The sequence below is a fragment of the Pelecanus crispus genome, chromosome 6 (assembly GCF_030463565.1).
Source record: "Pelecanus crispus isolate bPelCri1 chromosome 6, bPelCri1.pri, whole genome shotgun sequence".
Classification (NCBI taxonomy): Eukaryota; Metazoa; Chordata; class Aves; order Pelecaniformes; family Pelecanidae; genus Pelecanus; species Pelecanus crispus.
In genome coordinates, this window is record NC_134648.1 from 61,967,093 (window position 1) to 61,989,168 (window position 22,076).

At 38.3% G+C, this 22,076-nt stretch overlaps 1 protein-coding gene across 4 annotated transcripts in view; it reads left to right on the forward strand.

The window, feature by feature from the left end:
• Window positions 1-22,076, forward strand: part of TRAF3 (TNF receptor associated factor 3) — a 63,741-nt gene that overhangs the window by 28,173 nt on the left and 13,492 nt on the right. For 2 of the 4 annotated variants that reach the window (XM_075712090.1, XM_075712092.1), the window contains exons 3-8: window positions 6,495-6,751; window positions 9,761-9,812; window positions 12,290-12,394; window positions 13,302-13,469; window positions 18,089-18,169; window positions 20,850-20,924. In XM_075712090.1, coding sequence (XP_075568205.1) covers window positions 6,510-6,751; window positions 9,761-9,812; window positions 12,290-12,394; window positions 13,302-13,469; window positions 18,089-18,169; window positions 20,850-20,924 — 723 coding nt within the window. In that variant the 5' untranslated portion in view covers window positions 6,495-6,509. The remainder of the gene's footprint in view (window positions 1-6,494; window positions 6,752-9,760; window positions 9,813-12,289; window positions 12,395-13,301; window positions 13,470-18,088; window positions 18,170-20,849; window positions 20,925-22,076) is intronic. The other 2 variants (XM_075712091.1, XM_075712093.1) reach the window with 1 other exon arrangement.

Consider the following 22,076-nt stretch of genomic DNA (forward strand, 5'->3'; position numbering starts at 1 on the left):
CTCATCTTTTTCACTAGGAAGTTATATCTAGCGTTGATGACCAGCAACCTTTCTCCATCCTCCCCTATCCCCCTCAGAATATCTGCTTAAAGCATACACTGGAAATACCTCAGCACTGGTTGGTTGATCCTATATATGCTGTATAGAACGGTGCTTCAGGCATGACAAGTGCATGGAGGAAAAAAAAAAAATATGTATCAGTAGTTCCCCTGTACAAACAAGAGGAGGGAAAATGCCAAGACTTCTGACGTCACACAAGACAAAATTTATGGATGGTCCTCTGCTTTCAAACCTGCCGCTCCAGTGCTGCTGTAGTCGCTGCCTGGGTATTTCTGGGAGTATTTGCATTTTATTTACCTGCCCCTGTCCAGACTCAGTGGTGGGGCTTTTACCAGAATGCCAGGCTGAGGGGTGGCCGGATGCTGTGAGAACAGACCTCTGCAGCAAGACACCCTCCTGCTTAAGAGCTCTAGAGTCAAGATTCCCATGGCAGTCTCCCTGCTTAGCCTTAATTTTTTTTGACATGTGTGCACTGACTAAGTAGGTAATACGTTGTCGCCAATATACTGCTTTCAGCTTGCATTATTGTTTTAACCAGTCATCAAGGTATGACAGTATATGTTGCATATTATAATCACGCTCAGAAGTAGAAGCAGAACTGAGTCAGAAGACTTGTCTGAAAGACGCTGAAAGAAAGAAAGATGTTCTTTTCAGTAAGTATGTGCTAGGAATTTATTAGAAGCTATAAAATGCTGAAATATAAGACAAAGGAAAAGTTCAGATTGTTTTAATAATTTAATTTTAAGATAAAGATTTCTGTGTGATAACTTGAAGTAATAATTCTCGGTGATAGAAAGCACACGGGCTAGGAAGACTGAAGAGCTGGAAATACCACTCCAGGTACTCGATTATTTGGCTCTCTGAGGGTATCCTGTAAAGTACAGAAGCAAGCTCTGTGAAGAGTGAAGCTGATGAAGTCTGGTTTCCTATTGATCTCTGCTCTTCATCCCTTTTATACCCCTACTGCCCCCTTCTCAATTAACACCCCCCCCCCAAAAAAAAAAAAAAACCAAAACCCAACCAACCCTCCAGCCCACTCCCTGCTGTTAAAATATTGGAGGAGACTAAGACCATGAAGTTTGCCTTGGACAAGAGGGAGCAGGTGGTCTTGGTTGGTTTGGATGTGATCGTGTACTGACTGGCCAACTGATAGACCACACAGAGGTGGTGATGGGTGGGGCTGCACTTTTACAGCCTCTTGCTCACGGGGACACTACATTAAGTTTCTCTTTCTGTTCCCCATGTAACTGCTCATTTTCATGAAATGTATGTGTCCAGTTAGTTCCCAAGTGGTTTTGAGAGGCTGGGAGGAGAGACAGCACAATCACAAGTCCTATCTCATTAAAAGCTAGACTAAAAAGGCATAAGCCATGCTACCAAAAAAATGACCTAGTTAGGATGACACGCTGAAGTTTGTGTGGTTTTACACTTTCTAGATAAAAATACACAAACTGTTTTTTGAAGAGGAAAGGTTGAATCATCTCATTGGTCACTTTTCTGCTGTGATCTTTAGCTCACTGTCCAACTTCAAGTTTCTTTTTCAGAGCTTAATTTAGATATTGTGCGTGTAGTGCTGTTCTGTTTGAGTAACTCCTGTTCTTGGTGCAAATTGTACCTTGATGGAAAATCTTTTCTGTCCTAATTAAATTGTGTCTTCTGTTATCCTATTCTCTGGTAGTGTAACAAAAACATTTATTTCAAATAAGTTCTTGACCTTTTTGAATTTTAAAAATTTGGCAAAAGCATATTTGCTTTGTGTTGTCAATATATTGAAACTGTCTTCATGCAGAGCTTGCTAGATGCCAAATCCTGTGGTCCTTTTTGCAGTCAATTTTTTGGGGGTCTTTTAGATTATGTAAGAATTACAGGGGTTTTTTGGGTTTTTTTTCAGATGAAAATTTATTTTGAATTTTTATAAAAGCTTTATTGTATTTCTATGTTGTAAATTGGTTTTATTCCCAAAGAATAAATAAAAAAAAATATATGTGGTATAATTGAGAACACTAATGCAGATTTCTAGGATATTTGTCCTCTCTGCGGTGAGAACAGCACCCTTGCCTGAACGAGGAAAGAGCAAAATGCTTTTTGTTTGGGAACTCCTATGCTTTCTAATTCTTGGAACATCTTTGCTGGTAAATTCACACTTGCTTCCAGTTTCTAACCCTCTCTACTAATGTTAGTATGAGTTAAGTAACAACAAATTGTTCTAACCCTTATTACAGTATATACAGCCTGAAATACTAACTGAGGTCCAGCCTCGGATACTTGAGTACCACTTGTCAATACAAGTAGTATTGTCATAAGTAGTGACAAAAATGGTGCTCAGTGAGACATCACGGACTGGAGCAAGCAGTGTCACCCATCGGATGACCCGAACAATCTGTGCTTATGTTACTCTGCAGAAGCATATGCTGGCTACAGGAGAGGGGGCTGAAAGAATGTAATCAACAGTGGACAGAACCGACCTTGGTGACTGTGTGTCTATGTGTTTATCTGTCCTGAAAGGGGATCGTCCAAGATTTAACAGCCTTAAAAGAATATGACTTTTAGATGTCTTTTATTGTGATGATTTTTCACAGGGATAGGAACCTGGAGTTTAAGAAATAGCTAGTGGAGAATGAGGAGTTAAGATTTAGCTTGCTGAACAAGAACCAGAGTCTTTGACTTGATGGCAGCTTGCCATGCCTTTAGGAGTCGGAAGCACCCACCAGAACTGGCCTATCTTGCAAGTTCTAGCCAGACTCCTCTCCTTGCTTTCTGGAAGTGTGTTAGCTTCACTTCTGTAAGTGCTCAGTATCTTACTGAGGTGTGACTTCAAAATTGCTTCTTGTTGGCAGTTTGAAACATGATTATGGGGATATAATCTGAGTCCTGCTGTTAAAGGTTCCTGAAAAGGAAAGGAAGACATTGCAGATGTCACCCTGTAGTGGTATGTAAACCATAATAGAAAGCTGTTCGCAAAAGGGTGGCAGCTGAAATGTTTGTATTGTCTGCACTTGTGTTCACCGCTAATCCCATATACAGGTGTAAGAGCATGTAACTCGTGCATGAGGACATAGCTCGGTGCATACAGATTTCTGTGTGCAGTTTGATCGACATCATGTCTCCCCACCCCCTTGTTAAATGCAGCTCTTTTGTTGTAATAAGGAGGTTTTGGCATTCTTTTAAGCTCAGTTCTCTATTGTATTTTTTTGCAGTACTTCATGAATGGTTTCCTAGTTGTGCTGCGTAAGAAAATGCTGGCAGTTCAGAGTATTGTGGAAGAGAGTTCCTCACCAAGCTCGCTACTCTGGTGCTGCGCTTGTTTAGCTTTTCTGGTCTGACATACTTCTTCATAAAACAGACATATAAAACCCGAGGCACACAAATCTGACTGTTAGGCATATTGCATAGTAAATTTTATTTATCAGTGTGCTTTCTGGTTGTTTCTTCTGTGACAAGATATCCAATATGTCAGTTCCAAAAGTGGAGTCCTGTGGAGCCCTGTGCAGTTTATTTTGGTATGAAATCTCTCTTGACAGCTGACAGTCCAGCCCCTGAGCAGTTTCGTATCTCTATGAAAGTCTCACCTGCTGCTCATTTGGCATTCGGTACTCTGTCTCAGTTAAATCTTGAGTATTCTCCTGCTCACTCCTGCCTGTCTCCTTGTGACTAATTGCTCAGTTTCCATGAAGAAATCGTGCTATTGGAAGACTTCACATCTCTAGTCATCTTCAGCTTCTTTTTGTTTGGAAGAAACTTACTGGGTAAACAGACATTTGGTAGTTGTGTTGTATGACTTACAAGTTGATCTTGCCAGTTCTCTTGTCAGCATGTCTTCTAGTGCTGCTTTTTCTGAATTTCTTTTGTGGGTCAGAATCAGGCCATGCCTTGTTTTATTCTGGTATTTTAAGGAAAATCATGTTCCCTGTGTTGTTCTTACCAGTCAGCTTGCTTGAATTTGGCTTTTGACTTCAAGAGTTGGCAGAATGGTAGAGGTCTTGAATATGATAAAAAAAATATTCAGTTGCAGAGGGAAAAGAGGCATTAGTATCTATCTACAAATGATAAATTGGTGAACTGAAAACCTTTACAGATTCCTAAATTGCAAGCTCCAAATGAAGCTTTTCCCGCAGTCGCACACAAGAAGCAAATCCACAGGTAGCTAAGTTTCACCAGTCCGGATGCTTATGGAGTTGCACTTTTTTTCCTCTCTCGCTGATCCCCTTTTCTCTTACAACTGCAACAAAGTGCCAGGTCCTAAGCTTGTGACTGGGTTCCCCCCCTGTCCAGCCACAGATGTTCAGCAATGGCAGTCATGCCAGACTACTTTCATCAGCTGCTTTCCTTTCTCACTCATGGCACTCTCTTAACCTCCTTGTCTCTCAGACTCTTGTTCTCAGCATCACATCTCATTTCTTGTGTGCTGGTTACAGTCTCTTGAATTGCCTCTTCAGTGCCATCATTATCTGGGGGTTTTTTCTCTTTTTTTTTTTAATGCTTGCTGCTGAAACTCTAGTTCAGGCTTTGCTTACTTCCCTGGTCTGAAATAATCTGAATTTCCTCATTAATGAGAAGTGCAAGTTGCTTTCAGTTCAGCACTGATTTTTCTGGTTTTTTCAGATACTGTTCCGCCAAGGCATTAGTCTTTGCAGAGTAGACAAGGAACAGCCAGACATTGATTCAAATTATGGACCAGAATTTATATTTCCCTTTCAGTTACTGTAGAAACTGTTTTGTTGGTGGTTGGTTAGTGTTTTGGTTTTTTTGGTGGGTTTTTTTTTTTGTTTTTTTTTTTTTTTTTTGCTTGGTGGGTTGGGTGGTTTTTTTTTTTTTGTGGTTTTGAATAAGACCCAATCGTCGGATCTATGTAGCGAGTTATGAGGATGGTTTCCTTGGGCTCTCTCTGTGTTTGATGGAGATAGAGAGGCTTCCCTCTGGGGCAAGGGGGCAATGAAGTGGGGATTCTTCACTCAGCACCTCTGCACTTGCTCAGCTGGTGTTGGTAAAGACATGAAATGGTATTGGCGATGAGTCACAATGATGTTGTCTTTTGTTTTCTAGAAATAACAGTTGGCATCGGAAATGAAAGAAATTTCCTTGTCTGGTTAGTTTCTGTGGAGAATTCTATACCAAAAGTATAGATGCAGAAATGATCTACAGGAAAATATGTTTAATTAAAGTACTTGTTTTGGGCTTAGCAAGGGAAGATAAGAGATCACAAAAACCGTGTACAGCAAGGTTTGCATATTTGGGATGCGAGGCATTTGACTCCCTTTGTGGTATTGGTGGACATACTTTTATAATTGAGAAGTGAACTGGGCCTCATTTCTTCATTCTGCTGCTTGAAGTTGAATTATAACTGTAGCAGTTGAGGCAACCGTAGAGCAGTGGAATAGGTTTATATTTCAAGTGTCAGTTAACATGGAGGGAGAACTGCAGTATGCCTTTCTCTTGTAAATAGCCAGGCATTTCTCTTATGTAAATAGGTGCTGTATCCTCCAACTGTGCTTTCTCCTTAATGTGCTGAGGTTTTTTTAAGACCACTTACACTTGTTTGACTACAAGATAAGCAAGGAAATTATTGAAAACAGGTTTTAAAATTTAACCTGGGGTATTCTTCCTCTGTTGCTCCACTAATGTGTTGCATGCTGACCTAGAAGAATCATAGTCCAATATAACAGGTACTATAATTCAGTCTTCAACTGCATTAATTATTTTTCTCAGCTGTCTGTCAGTTGTGCTTACTCCTGGTGAATTGATCAAGTGGCCATGTTATGTAGGCGCTTCTCTTCTGTCAATTAGACGTGTATTGCCGGTTCTCTTTGTGTGGGGACGTATGATGAAAAGGTTGGGAAGTGTTTAATAAGTAAAAACCTGTTGTGTTGTTCTAAAACAGACTTAAAGAAGCATGTCTTACACTTTGCTATTGCATGGGATAGACAGGAAAAGTTTAGCTGGCAGAGGAGCTGCGTAGACTCCAGATACACAACCACCAGTGTCCTATACAGGGTGTTTTTTACAGTAGCATCTGAGTAGTATCATGCATAGTAATGTACCAGTGCACCTTTTCCACCACACCCCTTGCTGCTTCCTCTCATGATACTTCAATATTAAGGATGTTTTTCAGAGACAGAGAAAGATATGGAAGAATGCAAGCTCTGTTCTTATTTGTTCCTAGAGTGATGCCCATCATTAACTAACACTTTGCTTTCAGGAATAGGTTTTAATTCTTGACCTTCTAGAGCCTTTGAAAAATGTGGAATATTTTACAGATTTGCTATGCTTAATATACTTAGGCAGTTACGTATGTATTATGTTCACGTGATCTGTGGACATGGATCTGTTCTTAGTGCTTTCTGTTTTTACGTAGTCTCTCGGAGATGCTGTATTTGTTTTATTTAAATGGAAAAACCCGTCTTCATTTCTCAGAAGTTTTCTCTTTTGCTTCACAGAAACTATCTTAGAGCATGGACACCAGTAAGAAGATAGAACCCCATTTATCTGTAGAAATGGTACAACAAAGGGCCAATCCTGATCGCAGTCCTTCAGCATCGATTTATGTTCCAGAGCAAGGTGGCTACAAAGAGAAATTTGTAAACGCCGTGGAAGATAAGTATAAATGTGAAAAATGTCACCTCATCTTATGCAATCCTAAACAGACTGAATGTGGACACAGATTCTGTGAGACCTGCATGAATGCCTTGCTCAGGTATGTTTATTGTTGTTATAGAAGATACTTTAGATCTTTTGAACTGCTGAAAACAGTGTGAACACCATTGTAGTTTTAGGAATACATTAAGCTAATGCCCTGGCTCAAAGCAGCCTTCTGCCTGTTGCTTGCTTGATTATTTGTTATCCATATGCTGATGCAAACATTTGTGGTCTACTCTGGGTCAGGATGAGACAAGCTTTCCATCAATGTTGTTGAATCAGTTGTTAAGGTGGTTTAATCCCACGTAGTGATGTGTTAGGTAAGAATTTCATTGCTTGTGGAGCCTAGGCTGAGTAGCTATTTCATGTGACTGCTTAACATGGCTAGTTTGGTGTAGAATACACTTAGTAAATTGTGGCTGTGTGAGGAAGTGAGCCTGCAGAGGCTCCTTAGAGTAATGGTACCTAACCTAGCTGTGGACCCAGCCTTACAATTGAGTGGTGGGACTCTTGGATAAACGTAACTGCTTGTGGAGCTTCCTTTCCCCATAACCCTTTTAGCTGTATGTCCTGGGGTTGCATGTTTTGTGGATTCCAGGAGGGTCAGGAGGGCTGGCTTCTGTATTACTGAGATGTTTGGGCCAGAGTGCAAAGTGGGTGAGTGAATGTTACAGACAGACAAAATGAATGCCGAGAGATGCCATCTTTCCCAGTCTAGGTAAGAATAAAAGTGCGATCATTCAAGGAGTATCTAGCTTTTAAGAAGTATCTGTGCATCAGTAAAAGTATATTTCTTTGCTTCTCATCTTTGATGCGTTGCTACTGATTGTATTCAGCAGTGTGATTTCAAAACTTGGTCTAATGTTTGGAGACCATTCTGCAAGCTTTAATCTCCTGGGGTAAATAAGCAGTCAGTACTTCTACTTACTGCTGGGAAAGCAGAGGTACAGAAGAGATTGAGCTCACTGGATGTTGCACACTGGACTACTAACAGACAGAGGATCTGACTTTGGAAGGTCTTGGTGATCGCCTGTTTACTTTTTGTGACCATCCTGACTCTAGGTATTAGTTTATATTTCACTTGGAAATACTGTAATCTCAGGTAGATATAAATCAAGACTATATGCAGTATGGCAAAAGGGATTGGAGGATATTACATTACTCTGTCTTATGACAGAGTAACCTCTGTACTGGGCAAATACAAGGGTCCATAACTCACTAATCCACTCCTGTAGGTTTTGTGCTACAGCATGTAAAATTTAAAACAACAACAAAAAAATTCACCAACTTTTCTTTCAATACACATATTCAGGTGAGGTGTAGTTTGTATTTAAGAAATGCAGTTATTTCTGAATATATGTTTTTGGAAGACTCTTACATGGTTAATAACAGTGACTGCAGAAAAGCAAACACCTGCCATGCTTGGATATGTGCAGATGGACAGAGAAGATCCTTAACAATCTAAGCAGTAACAATTCTGGCATTGCTGGAATCTGGGCAGTTTTCCTTCCCTGCTGTGAGACATGCACATGTGCTTATTACAGTGCAGCTAGAATATGTGTAATTTTACCTTCCTGACTTTCCAACCAGTCTGTTATTGAAAGGGACACATGGGTAGGACCATCCACTACACTGCTCTTTCATTCAAGTTATTTCACTATATTTACGTGGTTGTTGCAAACAAATCCTTTATTAAAATTAAATTTACGGGTTTTTTTGAGAAACAAAAAGTGTGCTATGAAACTGGAAGCAAAATAAGTTTACATTGTTTCTGTATTTGGCACAGAAATTTTTCATTCAGTGTTGATATGCTGCTGCACACACATACACTGATTATACGCTAGCAGCTTCTGTTCCAGGGTTATCTGAGGACAAAGAATTGGGAGTCAGTGTAGATAATGCAGTAAAGATGTCTGCTCAGTATGCAGCAGTAGTTTAAAAGAGCAAGTGGGATGCTTGAGTGAATCCAGTAAGAGCAAGGAAAGCATGACATTGTATTAAACACTATGTGCCCTCAAGTAGATTAGTTTCCTTTTTTTTTTACTTACAAAAAATCTCACAGATACTGAAGCTGCAAGGTAGTGAAGATGCTTAGAAATATGATGAGACGCAGAATGGTCAGTTCAAGGAGCAGAAGCCAGTGAGATGATTTGAAATAACCATACTGATTATATAACATAATTGAACTTATTCAGCCTTCTACATTGATTTGCACTGTTGCTAGCAGCCACAACTTACGTATCCTGTCAATGAGTTGCTTTACGAAAGAATTTGCCTAGCTTTTACCTAGTACTTACCATCCATAGATCTCTGTGCTTTACAAAGGAGATCAGTACCACTATCCTCATTTTATATGGGGAAAAGAAGCTAAAAAGGAATGAAGGGATTTACACTACAACACCTAGCAGGTCAGAGCCAGAAACAGCTGTAGGAACCCAGGTTTCCTACACTCTAGTTGAGTTTGTGTTCATGGACTGGACTGCTGCTCAACCTACCTGTTGTCTAAGAGATCACAAGTTTTGTAATCAGATGACCAAAACAGCTACAGGGCAATAGTCCAGATAAAGGAGGGACCAAGGATCTGTAACAGTTGCTAAAACAGGAACAGACTTGAAGGAGATGGACATAAATACTTTTTTTTACCCTAAAATGATGTATGATTTACTGTCAGAGAAAGTAAAGTTTAATTAGGTGGTGTTTGAAAAAGGACTGGATAATTCAAGAGACAATATTTTGCCTGTTTGCACAGATTGAGAAGTGATGAAAATTGTGGATCAGGTGCAGGCTGTAAAATAGGGAATGAATTTTGCCACCTTGAAGAAAACCACTGCACAGTTGGCTGGAGGCATTGTGGTGGTCTTATTTCCTTGGGAATGCCAGATACTGTCCACTGACAACTCAGTGTTCAAATTTTTTGAAGTAACATCATGTTATCTCATTGTAATGAACTATATCCACTTTGAATGATTTTATATTGAATAATCATAACTGCCTCATAAATAGAAATTTTTGTACTACAAAAATTCAGATGAGTTAAAATAGTTTTTCTGTTTTCTTTTCTCTCCAGTTCTTCTAGTCCAAAATGTACAGCGTGTCAAGAAAGCATAGTAAAAGATAAGGTATTGTTAAAATTGTTTTATTCAAGGGTATTGAATAGTAGTGTGGCATACATAAGATGTGTTACTGCTTTGTTGTAATTATTTCATAAGCCTAATAAGCTACCTGAGGAAGATAGTTTTGTTATAAAACCTAAACCATGTGTTTTATGTAGGAAGACAGCTCATTTTTACTGTTAACCATGTGGTAGAAAACAACATGTCAGCTTCATGCCTGACAGGATGTCAGGTCCAGCCAGGTGTCATATCTTGTTCTCATAGTTGGGAGCCGCAGCAACACATTGCAGTTGTCCTCCCATCACCTGGGAGGATGATAAGAAACGGTGCATCTCCTGTAGATGCAGACATGTGGCAGATCTAGAGAAACCTTACTCCTGATTTGGCTCCAGACTAGTGTCTACTGTTTCACTGATCTGTTTTTACAGTGTGGTGTTCCGTGAACCACACTGGAACCAGAACAGTGTGGAGTTAACAGTAACTGTAATAGAATCAGATTCTCTTTATATGGATAAGGTATTTCACTGATACCCTCTTCGCTGTTTTTCACAGCAAAACTTTGTGTTGCTTTTGAAAGGTTGAGGATGGAGAAAGTTCTTTTTGACTTACTACATTGTTTATGCAGTTTTTACATTAGATTTTTCTAAAGTGTTTAGTAAGTTCTTTGTGTTAGTATCTTTCCTGCCTAAATAAATACTTGTAATAGTAACCATTTTCAAGAAAAGGTTAATGGGTACGTTAATCTCTCCTTGTCTTAACGCAAAATAGTTCTCTGAACAGTGCTCAGCATAATTCAGTTTTGATGTGGATGGGCTCTCCAGGAGCTCAGACCAATAATCATGATGCCTACTTTATTTGTCATTTTAACTCTGACTTTCTAGTTCCCAATTTTCATAAATATGTACATTTGTTATGGAACTTCAAATATCTCTAAAACAGGAGGAGGACAAGAAGGGCATTGTATATTAAATACGTTAGACTAACTATGCAAGACGGTGATTTTCACAAAACTGGAAACATCTCTCTTCCTGTAGAATGCTGATGTCCAAAATCGCTGAAAAGCTTTTAGGCAGTCTTGGAAAAACTTTTTTAAAATTATCTTCTTCCCTTAACTTCAGTCAGCAAAACTGTACCTAGTAACTCCGTGAATTACTTCAGAAAAAAGTACTAGAGTACTGGCCAATCGATTATTCAAATGAGATTCGTTGATTCATTAAACTTCACATACGCATCTGAAAAGTCAACAGAAACCAGTGACCTGTGTCAGATGAGATCGGATGAGGATGGCTGCAGCGTTTCCTCCTTCACTGATACTGGGGATAGATTCATAGTCACTGTGGACAGATCTGATCATAATTCTTTGTTGTTGCTGTTAAATGTTAGCATGCAGAACCGTTCTGTAATTACAGTATCCCTGCAGTGTACACAGTGTCACAGAACTCGGTTTGTCAGAGAAGTAGTCATAGGTTGCGCTTGGTTCTTTGGTATTTCTTAATGGTCATGAAAGCAATTGCAAAATAACTAGAAGTTTTTATCCCTTTGTTTTGGACTTCAAAATAGTAGTAGTGATGTCTTCAATCCTCATCCCCAGTTCCTGCCCTTAGCAATGGGGGTTCTTGAGAGTGCAGTTATGTTGTCTATCTTTTATGGGGTGTCACCCATAAAGGGTGAAAAATCCAAACCCCGAGCTCCCTATTTCCAACTTCTTGCAGTTCTATTGTAGACAAAAATGCTGGAAAGGCTTATAAACATGAAAATCGTAGAACAGAATCATAGAATGCTTTGGGTTGGAAGGGACCTTGAGAGATCATCGAGCCCAACCCCACTGCAGTAAGCAGGGATTGAACCTGTGAACTTGGCGTTATTAGCACCATGCTCTAACCAACTGAGCTAACCCGGCTGGTCAAGGAATGGAGAGATGGTTAAAGCCTGCTTATCTATGAAATAATAAACCTGTTCCAGTCTAAGACCTTAGAAAATGTTGTTAATTATGTGTTACCACTGAAGTGCAAGTAGGTGTTCCAACTAACCTGTCTAGTCATTGTGGAACTGCCTTCCATGAAATTCTTCCTCTCTGAACCACTGTGCTTTGGCTCTCTTTCATGTCACGGTATTGTGCCTAATACACCAGCTTCCCAAACAATATAGAGAGTTCTAGCTTATGCAGGCCTATTATTGGCAAGCAAATAGCAAAAAATTTAGTCCTTTCTTGTACCTGTCACTTTACTGTATTTATAGTAAAAGTGAAACAGTAGTAGAGCATCTGTCCAAATGCTTTCTTTCACTGGGCTGCTTCATAGTAGAGGAAGCTCAGTGATGTGCACGTTCAAGGAAAATTGAATGGTAGGATTTTATTTCTGGCACATAAAGCTAGAATTAAATGACACTGCTGTAGCCAAATTGCATGGCTTCTACTTTATTTGAACTTGCATGTTCTTGAGTGCTTTTAAATGTCTAAAATGAAGTTATTTTTGATTTTTCAGGTATTTAAAGATAATTGTTGCAGGAGAGAACTACTTGCCCTTCAAATATACTGTAGAAATGAAAACAAGGGCTGTAAAGAACAACTATCTTTGGGTCAATTACTGGTAAGTAATCTAACATAGTCATAAGCTTCCTTTTGAGTTAAAGAATGAGAAGAAATCTTACAAATTAAAACCTCAGTGCATTTCTTGACTTGCTCACACTAGTGGTTAATCTGATTTATAAATGTCAGAATAGACTTAAACTGTTCTGAAACTCAGCTTTTCAATGAGCTATAAGGAATTGTAGTAAAAAATCATGTGATTGTGTGACACTCAAATGTAAATACATGAAGCAAATGAGAACTGGAGGGAGAACTAAAATTAGGAAAAATATTAATATGTACTTCACAAATGTGAGAAATTTTAATGCCTTTTTGGTATGTGTTTTATTTTTATTTACCAGTCTTAATCCTCTCATGTAAGTGGTGGTTTATGCGTGGAGTTAAACCTTTGGCTTCTCCAGACTTGTACAAAGTAACTTGTAGCTTTGTTTCATGAAGGCATAACATAGCAGTAATCCAGTAATTTAACAGTCAGAAGGGATGGCTACACAGCAGTCTGCAGTAAGATGTGTAGCTACTTAAACTTGCTTTGAATGAGCAAGTTCAGGTACTTAAACAACTTAAAGCAGCATCCATGTTTATGTGGAATAATATATCTTGAAAAAGAATGCTTACCTTTTGTTTAAATAGCCTGTGTGGAATTTTGGACTGTGGTAGAATGCTTTTGGTATAAAAGTAGCTTGCATACATCTATAATACAGTGAAAGCTGCTGTCTACGTAAACGTAGCATAAAGTCAGAAATGTATTCCTGAGTAGATTTGTTAGCGTTTTCTTTTGCACAACATAGTGCACAAAATAACTTGGCTTACTATGGTTCTGAGTTATTTCACATGGGATGTCTCGAAGGATAGGAGACATGCATAAAACTTAGTTGGCTTGACTATTATTTTTTTTTCTAATCTTTCAGATGCATTTGAAAACTGATTGTCAGTTTGAAGAACTCTCGTGTCCTCGTGCTGATTGCAAAGAAAAAATACTGAGAAAAGATTTGCCAGACCATGTAGAGAAGACCTGTAAATACCGGGAGACAACCTGTAAATACTGTAAAAGCCAAGTCCCAATGATTACATTGCAGGTACAGTATTTTCTTGTGCACAGAGAACAAGATTCTATACATTAATGTGGAATAGTAATTCTTCTTGTGCTTCTATGTAGCTGCCAGTAGAGCCTTGGCCTCTCACCCAGATTTAGTAAGTCAAAAAAGAAAATAGGCTGACTTTCAAAACACATTTTTTTTGCTGCTAAAACACCAGCTACTGCATTGACTGGGAAACATTTTCTTTTTTCTGATGTTCAGATGCTGCATTTAAAAAAAAAATTCAGACCCACTGCATAATATTGATACTAAAGTAATTTTTGCTATGCTTTTTTATTTTGCTTAAATTGTTATAATGAATGCAACTACCATCATAACAAATGTTGTACGGGAAAAGCATAAGTACAGCAGTTGACTGGAGAAACAGCATCTTTCTATATAATCCTTCTTGGGTACTGTGTGATCTATTATGAGAGGAGAGGAAGAAAAAATATAAAAACAAATTGTGTCTTGGCATAACCAGCAATGGTACATGACAGGCCTAGGCAGAGTTACTGCTGTTCTTGGCATATGAGTAGGTTGTCTGATAAGCAGCATGTTGTGAGTTAGAAGTATATAGCAGAGGTTGAGAAAGTCATACCTACTTTACACATTGTGACTTGACTGCATTTGCATTATTTCACATTGAACTGTATTATGCTGAATCTCTCTTGCTGTAATTTTAACACCTTTTTAAAAAATTCTCTCTACATAGTTTCCATAGTTTGACAGTCTCGGATTTCGGACCTTCTTAGTATAATAAGAGTGATGTGAGACTTCACCTGACAAACAATACACAAGAACGTAAATGAAAATTAAATTCTCAATGATGAGAAGCGTTCATTGCTCAGATGTCTTTAGAAAAAGGCGTAGGTAGAATCTCACCAAGTTCTGATTTAGATCTGGCTTTCAATTATTTGAGTGTATACTTGCAAGGGCTGGTACTTTAATAGTTGTGCATTACGTAGCATAAGGTGGTTCAGATGTGAAAATACACAGAGAAAATTAAGTTTACACTGTGTTTATTCTTGCACATTCTGATACAGAGGTGAAACTGTATTTAGTTAGATTATGGATGCTGTTCTCACAATTTTCTTTAGGCTGGGAATTGTGAGGCAAAAAGTGACATTAAGAAACGTGTGGTGTCTTAACAGACAAAATCAGTGAGTATTAAATATGTCTTGTCATACAAGCTGGATTCCCGTATCTAAGCAACATGCTCACAGGTTCCTTGTAGGCAGTTTCTTTTTATAGGAGCAATGTAGTTAAATTTTTGAGAGTCTGAAATCATCCTTATGTTTTGAGGAACTCTGTTTTGGTTTGAGCTCTCTCTTTTATCAGATTTTGATGGATTTGACATCTATGAAATCTTTGAACTAGTGGTAGCTTTCAAGATACTCAGAAGCTGAGACAGGTTTTAGTCTATCAGATTTTTAATTCACAGCAAAACCTATTTTAGACATACATGTTGGAAACAAGAATGGCATATTACTCTGAAGTACAGAAAAGAGTGTTTGTAAATAAAGTAATTGTTCTCCAAAATATTAAGTGGTGGAATTCTGAGTTGCTTTAAGAGGTAATAGACTTGGCTTATCCAGAGAGCCAGAGAGGTTTGTTAAAATGTAGTTTTATGTTGAGATGTCATTATTTTGATTGTTTTAAAGTTGGTACCACTATTCACCTGTCCTTAAAAGTTCTAAACAAATCTGCAGTTGTAAATCAGAACATTTCCAAGGAGCATTACGTGTTCTCATGTTATCATTGGCTTATATGTTTCAGTACATAGAAAAAGGACAGTTTTGCTTCCATGCTGCTTTAAGGGTGCAAAAAGCTCCACAATTAGAAGATTAGCAAAAACAAAATTTTTTTTTTGGCCTAGATTTTTTTAAAGTTCAGTGATTACAGAAATGCAGATGCTTTTATTTGTTCTGGCCTGATAAAATGTTACCTCATTGTACTTTGGTAATGAGAATCGGAAGCTTAATGAGACTGTGCGTTTGAAAGGCTCCTTTTGACTTCTCATTTGAGTTTTGTCACCCAGAGCTTGAGTTCATCTCTAGCTTCTGTAGCCTAAAATTTTCTCTAATGCAATAATGACTGAAGCAGGCCTCAGTGACTTGAACTGAAAATGGAGATAGAGAGAGCGTATTGAGAAAAAAGGTATGCAAATGGAAACAAAAATAATTTTACCGGAGTACATATGGTTCATGTCTTCATAGAATCCCATGACCCGTGGGGTAGGAAATCCCCGTTGTTGGAGGCAGACTCGTTAGTTAACAATGTTAGTACACATTTTTTTAGATTGCATTTGTCTTGCCTGCATTGTCACTAGGTGAGTTAACTTCTTAATTTCTTTTCTTCTGTTTAAATCATCTAAAAAGCTGGCATGTTTTTGTCACAAAACTACCTTTTCCATCCTGTAACTCCTGGCAGATAAAGATGGTGCATTGTTAAAACAGAAATTAGTGGCCTGAAATGCTCTTGAATTATTATATTTTTCTGTGGATAATCCACAAAACTATTTGAAATTGCTTCTCCTATAAAATCAATACTTGGGCAGTATTAGTATGATACAGATGTGGAAGGACAGCATTAGTTAGTGCTCAGGCTCTTCACTACCACCCTGGCCACAAAAAGGCTGTCCCAGGCAGACCCTACCAAGGCAATCTGAAATACCACTGAGCTGACTGGGACAGCCACTGGGGAGGACACGAAAGACTGTCATCTTGCTCCCTTGTCACTGCTCTGGAACCAGGCGTGTTCCCAGTGTGGCACTGGCTTCTCTGGGGAGCCATATTAATATCCTGCCTTCCTCTCATGTGTGCCAAGTGCCCTGCATGTGGTGTCACCCATGTTTTGCGTGCTCGACTGTGTGAATTTAGCTGGTTGGTAGGGAGAGGATTCTGCCACTGGGATGGGATTAGGGTGGTATATCCTGAAACCACTGGAAAGGCTTCCCTTGGTTTCAATGCATGGGCCCTGGGATGCATCCAGGGAGTGAGGAGGAGAACTGGAGAGAGAGCCGAAAAGAAGTTGCATGTTGCCTTTTTGTCTTGAACCAAGAGTCAATGTCATAGCCTCTGCCAGACTGGGTAGGTTAGAGAAAAGAGTGAGTTAAAAATTAGGGAACGAATGTTAGAAGGGAGTATCATTTTTCTAGTTGTGTAGTTGATAAAGCATTAAAGAAGTTCGTAGGGCAGTGGCTCCCTAAGCTGCGCGGTAGCGTGTGATGGCTTTCTCCAGCCTGATTGCAGATGTGTTCAGAGTGAGGGGGGGGCCCAGGTCCAGTTCTTGAGTCCAAGCAGAAATGGCTCTATGAGCCCGTGCTTATCAGAAGAGTACCACAGTCACCCCGACAGACGTTACTCTGGGGAGAGGTGTCAGTCTGTTAACATAGCCCCTGGTCGGGTATCCGTGTCCTGGTGGGGAGGGACTGAAGCTAGCTCCTCGCCCCCACCGTCTGGGAGGCTGTCCCAGCTCTTCGGCCAAGGAGCAACTTCGGCTTCCTTGCTTTCTGTCGCTGTGACTGTCTACGTGTGCTACGCCAAGTGAACTAGTGCGAACAGGAAGGATGGCAGGATAAACTTGCTTCAGAACAGCATACCTGAGATCTGTTTTTAAAAGCAAGGAGGTATAAGTTTTCAAATATTTGCAGATTTATGACAGAGTTCTGAGCCAAGGCCGTTCACATCTCAGAGCTTGCGTCTCCTTTACGTCTTGGTTTTGTTTCAAAAAATAGACATCGTTACTGGGCGAAAAGGGCATGCTATTTGTTCTTCTTTTCTAACAGGCTTATACATCTAGACCTTTGCTTCCTTTGCTTTTCTGAAGTACCAGAAATGAAACAGTTTGTTTCAAGTTGAATGGGACATGTCACTTGACATGAAACGAAATTTTTTTTTTTCCAGATTTTTCATTTTGTTGAGAAAAACTGAGAAGAAATGTAAATTCCATTAGCTTAGGCCTGATTTTCTTCCCTCCCTGTGGTGATATGGTTTGACAGCTATGAAGTTTCTGTCATCATCTAGGTTCAGATCAAAATGCCTGCCCAGCATCATAATAAAATTTCAAAATCTCTTTGAACTTTGGGTGTATAACAGTGAGTATCAGATGTTTGGGAATCAAAATTAGAAAAGAATTGGAAGGGGAGTATCTGTACATAGGAAAGAGAGATTCTGTGAGAGCGGCCAATGTACGTTTCTGAAGACCTTTTCCAAGCACTGTGTATACCCTTACTAAAAAGGACATCTGCAGTGGTTCTGCTCACTCTTAAAGGTGCCCATTTTTTGTGAGTAATTCTTGGGGAAGAAAACTTGACTTCTATTATTGTTTCATTGCTCTAAGTAAAAATAATAAAATGGGAAGTAAATAGGTTTACTCTGCATGGGAAAACACAAGAAAACCCTTATTTTTGCTTCAGAATATCAACACATCTATCGAAAGCATAAACTGATGTTTGAGCAATTGCGGTTCTGTAACTCTGCACAATTGGGATAAACATTGAAAAAAATCTCGTGTGTTTTTTTGAATTATTGTAGGATGCTTTTCTTTGCAGGTAAGTCCTCTCTTTAATTTCAAAGTAAGAGTGATTTGTGGTTTGTTTGCTTTTTCCTCTGTAGAAACATGAAGATACAGACTGCCCATGTGTCATGGTTTCATGTCCTCACAAATGTAGTGTTAAAACACTCATGAGGAGCGAGGTAAGAAGTCATGCCCAGTGTTGTACTGAAAAATTAAATAATTTTGTTAGTAAGATCTCGCAAGAATTTTGCCAGAAGCCATTTCCTTATTAAAATGTGAGATCTAAAGAAAAGCTTTTTCTACCACACAGTTAAGTGTGATAACATTCAAATATTTTTAATGATTTCTTGAAAAAGTATTTAAAAAGACATAATTTCTTAGTTTTGTGTCATTATTACACTTGGCTTGCCCAAGATTAGCGCATGTCTTTCCTGCTTTCATTTTTACTAGTTTACCCCCTGCCCTTCCCCCATTTGAAGCATTTGTTAAGCATAGTTGAGCAGCATCTTGGGGTAGTTAGCTTATACCAAAATAAAAAGAGAGAATTAAAATTTAGTGCACGTTGACAAGAGTTAGTATAGACTAGAAAAATCATATAAATGTGTAGAATCGTTCCATGCAAAAACTTAAATTATGATTAAATCTCTTAAATTTGGGGGGACCCCACCCCAGGCACTTAAAGAATTAGATACAGGGTAACATGAGTACAACATTCCAACAGCCAGATGCAGCAATGCCTAAAAATTTCTCTTAATGTGTAGAAGCTTGCAGTAATATATAGATCAGATTAAAAAAAAATTAAAACCTTTGTTGTTTGAACAGATCCATGTTCTTGTACATAAACAGATATAAGTAGCATCTGTCAAAGTCAATGTGCGTTATTTTTTCCTAAAAATAAAACTTACCAAGGATGGGGAAGAGCTTGTTTAAGTCTTCAGCACTCTGTAAGCCTCACTTAAGGAAAGTGAAGTTTCTGATCTGAGGATAAGCTTTTCTCTTTTCACTGATAGTTACTTCCTGAGTTGGATTCGTACTATTTTTCAGTTACACTTGTAAATTATTAATCATGTCATAGTGCACAAGGCACATAAGGCACCTGCCAAACACAGGGGTAGTCCTTTCCCCCAGGATAATGAAATATAAAAGATATGATACTGCACCTATTAACAGAAATTGAGCTGCTAAGAAAAGGGAAAATATGTATACTGAGCCAATTCAATCAGTGCTTACTTCTGAGTTTAGATCCTGCTTCTGGAGCACTTGGGCATATTCTCAAATCTTGACTTGAGCAGTTACTTTGAGAAGAGGTATATCTGAGTTCTAGTAAGAATTGACCCATTAAAGCCTGGGTTGTTACACATATAGTCAGAACTGGGTTCTGAAACCATTGGTAGAATCAGAACTTTAAACAGTCATCTTGCCCTGCATCATCTGTTGCTGTATGTTGCTTAATTTTTTTCTGATAACTGTGCAAATGTATGTATTACTTAGCTGCATGGTTAGGGACAATGACTCTAATGCAGAAAATGGGAAAATGCCTGCCTAACAGTTTGAGAAAATTCTGTAGTGTACCACAAGTGAATGTAGAATAAAAGGCTATTTTTCATGTTTAATTAATAACTCTTTGGCAGACTTCTACTTTTGAGAAGGTGAAAATGTGGCATTCTTGTAAAGCCTGTTATACCACGTCTCTTTCTTATTTGGACTTTTTTTGCCTGAACCACATGTGTTTTGAAACTATACTGTGAATTTCTACAGATAGTGTTTAGAACATAATAGGTGTATATCAGAGATGAGTGACAGATTGCATCTCGGTATCAGATTTTAAAGACTGTCCTGTTCCAGAGCTACATGTTCAAAGTGGAATTGGTACACCACTTCTCTCCATGGAGGTGGATGAGCTGAGTCATGTGGGGCTTATGGTGTAGGAATTTCAAATGAGATTTTGAAACCCAAAAGAGTGATGCCAGCTGAGGAGCTAGACTCTAGCTCCTGTCTGCTTTGTGGGAAATACAAACTGCAGATCCTGGTTTTGAAGAGAGAGTGTTTGTTGCACTATCCCTTCCAAAAAGGGGCCTTTGCTCCAACTTCTAGGCAGTTTGCATCCAGCTGCTGCCCTCTGTGCTGCAATGGCTGCTGTCTGTATATACGTATATGCTTCTGTGAATTGGTTTATTTTTAAATGAAAGGTGGTCTGTGCTCATAATAATCCAGGATATTGGAATAAATCTCAATCTGTGAAAAATGCAGGCATTTTTACTAATCGGTTTTAATCCTGTGTACTGCATTTTTTTAAAGTTACTTAACTGTACCTATTCTAAAACTCTTTGTCTGTTTCATGCAGTACTTGTTTAGTCTTTTTTGTGTAATTTAACTGTTAAATTTAGACAGAATTGCATGTTATGTTTTGCAAAATCGGTTTCTCATGAAATTAGGATTAGAAAAAATGTACTTTACTACAGTGAAACTGATCTTAAGACTTGCGTAGAACACCAGTAAAAAAATCACCTGTTGTGAAAAGATTAGTCATTCACTAAAGTCAAATGAAATCATATAAATAATTGTAGAGTGTGTTCTTTTTGTTTGCTTTTTTTTTAATTGGGTTGCCTATTGACATAGTCTTTAGTAGAAGTTTCACTGTATATTAAATGTATCACAGTGTATTGGCATGTGCGTGTGGTTTACATATGTGTATATATAGTATTTGCACTTTGGGTCAAACTGGAGAAAATATACACACGTGTGTTGTATGTTCTGGAAATGGCACGCAATACAAACTTGATAACCTGTGCCCTTTATGTTTTGAGCATTATCATGCAAACGTCTTTTGCCAAAACTCACATTTTTTTCCTATTGCAGTTGAATGCACATTTGTCAGAATGTATTAATGCCCCAAGTACCTGTAGTTTTAAGCGTTATGGCTGCACTTTTCAGGTCAGTATATAACAATTATACTTCCCAATTGATGAAAGTCTGCAAATAGAACCTAACTCTTTGACATGAAAGTTCTGGACTTCTCTAGTCTCAGTTAAGAAAAAGTCATCCAGTTGCACCGAGTGATTATGCAGCAGATGTTTGCTTTTCTATTTTAGAAAGAAACAATATAAAAAGCCCACACGTTCCTGCAGTGGTTTGGGAGTTCAGTTATTAGGTACATCTTGTTGAAATAGGAAGATGATATATTTGAAGAACTTTTTAACTTAGAATAAGAGGAAAGACACTTTTGTTCTTCAGAAAATAGACTAGTAACTTCAGTTGTTTCTATGAAAGTATTTATTTTCTTGAGCTAAGTATGTTTATATTTTCTCTCATTTGTGTGTCTTAATATTTTTATTAAGGTTAAACATAGGTTAGCACACTTAAAACATGTACTTTTATGTGCATTCATATGTCTGTGTGCACATAGGTGTATAATCAAAGCATAGCATGAAATTTATTTTAAAAAAAAATTTTAGATTTTAATCCTGGCAATCCCTGCAATATTTTAAAAAATAAAAAAAAATTCCAAACCTCAGAGTTTAGTTTCAGTTGTATTATTCCAGTCTCTTCTACTATTCTGCTTCCCTTACCATGTATCTTGGGGAATTTGGATTCTTATATAATGAAGAGATTAGTCAGGAAATTTCAGAAACCGCTGACAGGAAAAAGTGGAGTTTATTGGATCGTGTGATTCGTTTGTTAGCCCATGATAACTTAGAGACAAGAACTGTAAGCAGCAACATTTCTCAATAAACTACTTCCTGCAGGTATTTCCAGGTTCTTAAATAATGGGCATTCATCATTTTAAGTGTTAACAGTAATGCTCTTAGGGGTAGAACTGATCAATGCTGTAACCCTGCCCACTGTTATGTCGTATGTATTGCCATTCATTTTATGTATGTATATGTGTGCATATATGTACATATATCCACATATATATTTTTAGTATTTTATATAGAGTACATAACTTGAGGATCATTGAAACCCTTTCAGTTGCTTTGCAGCATATCCAGCATCAAAGCTAATATACTCTGCATTGCAAAACACTTACTGTGGTAGGTGTAATGCAACACAATACAAATAAAGAAAGTAATATGGTCTACATCT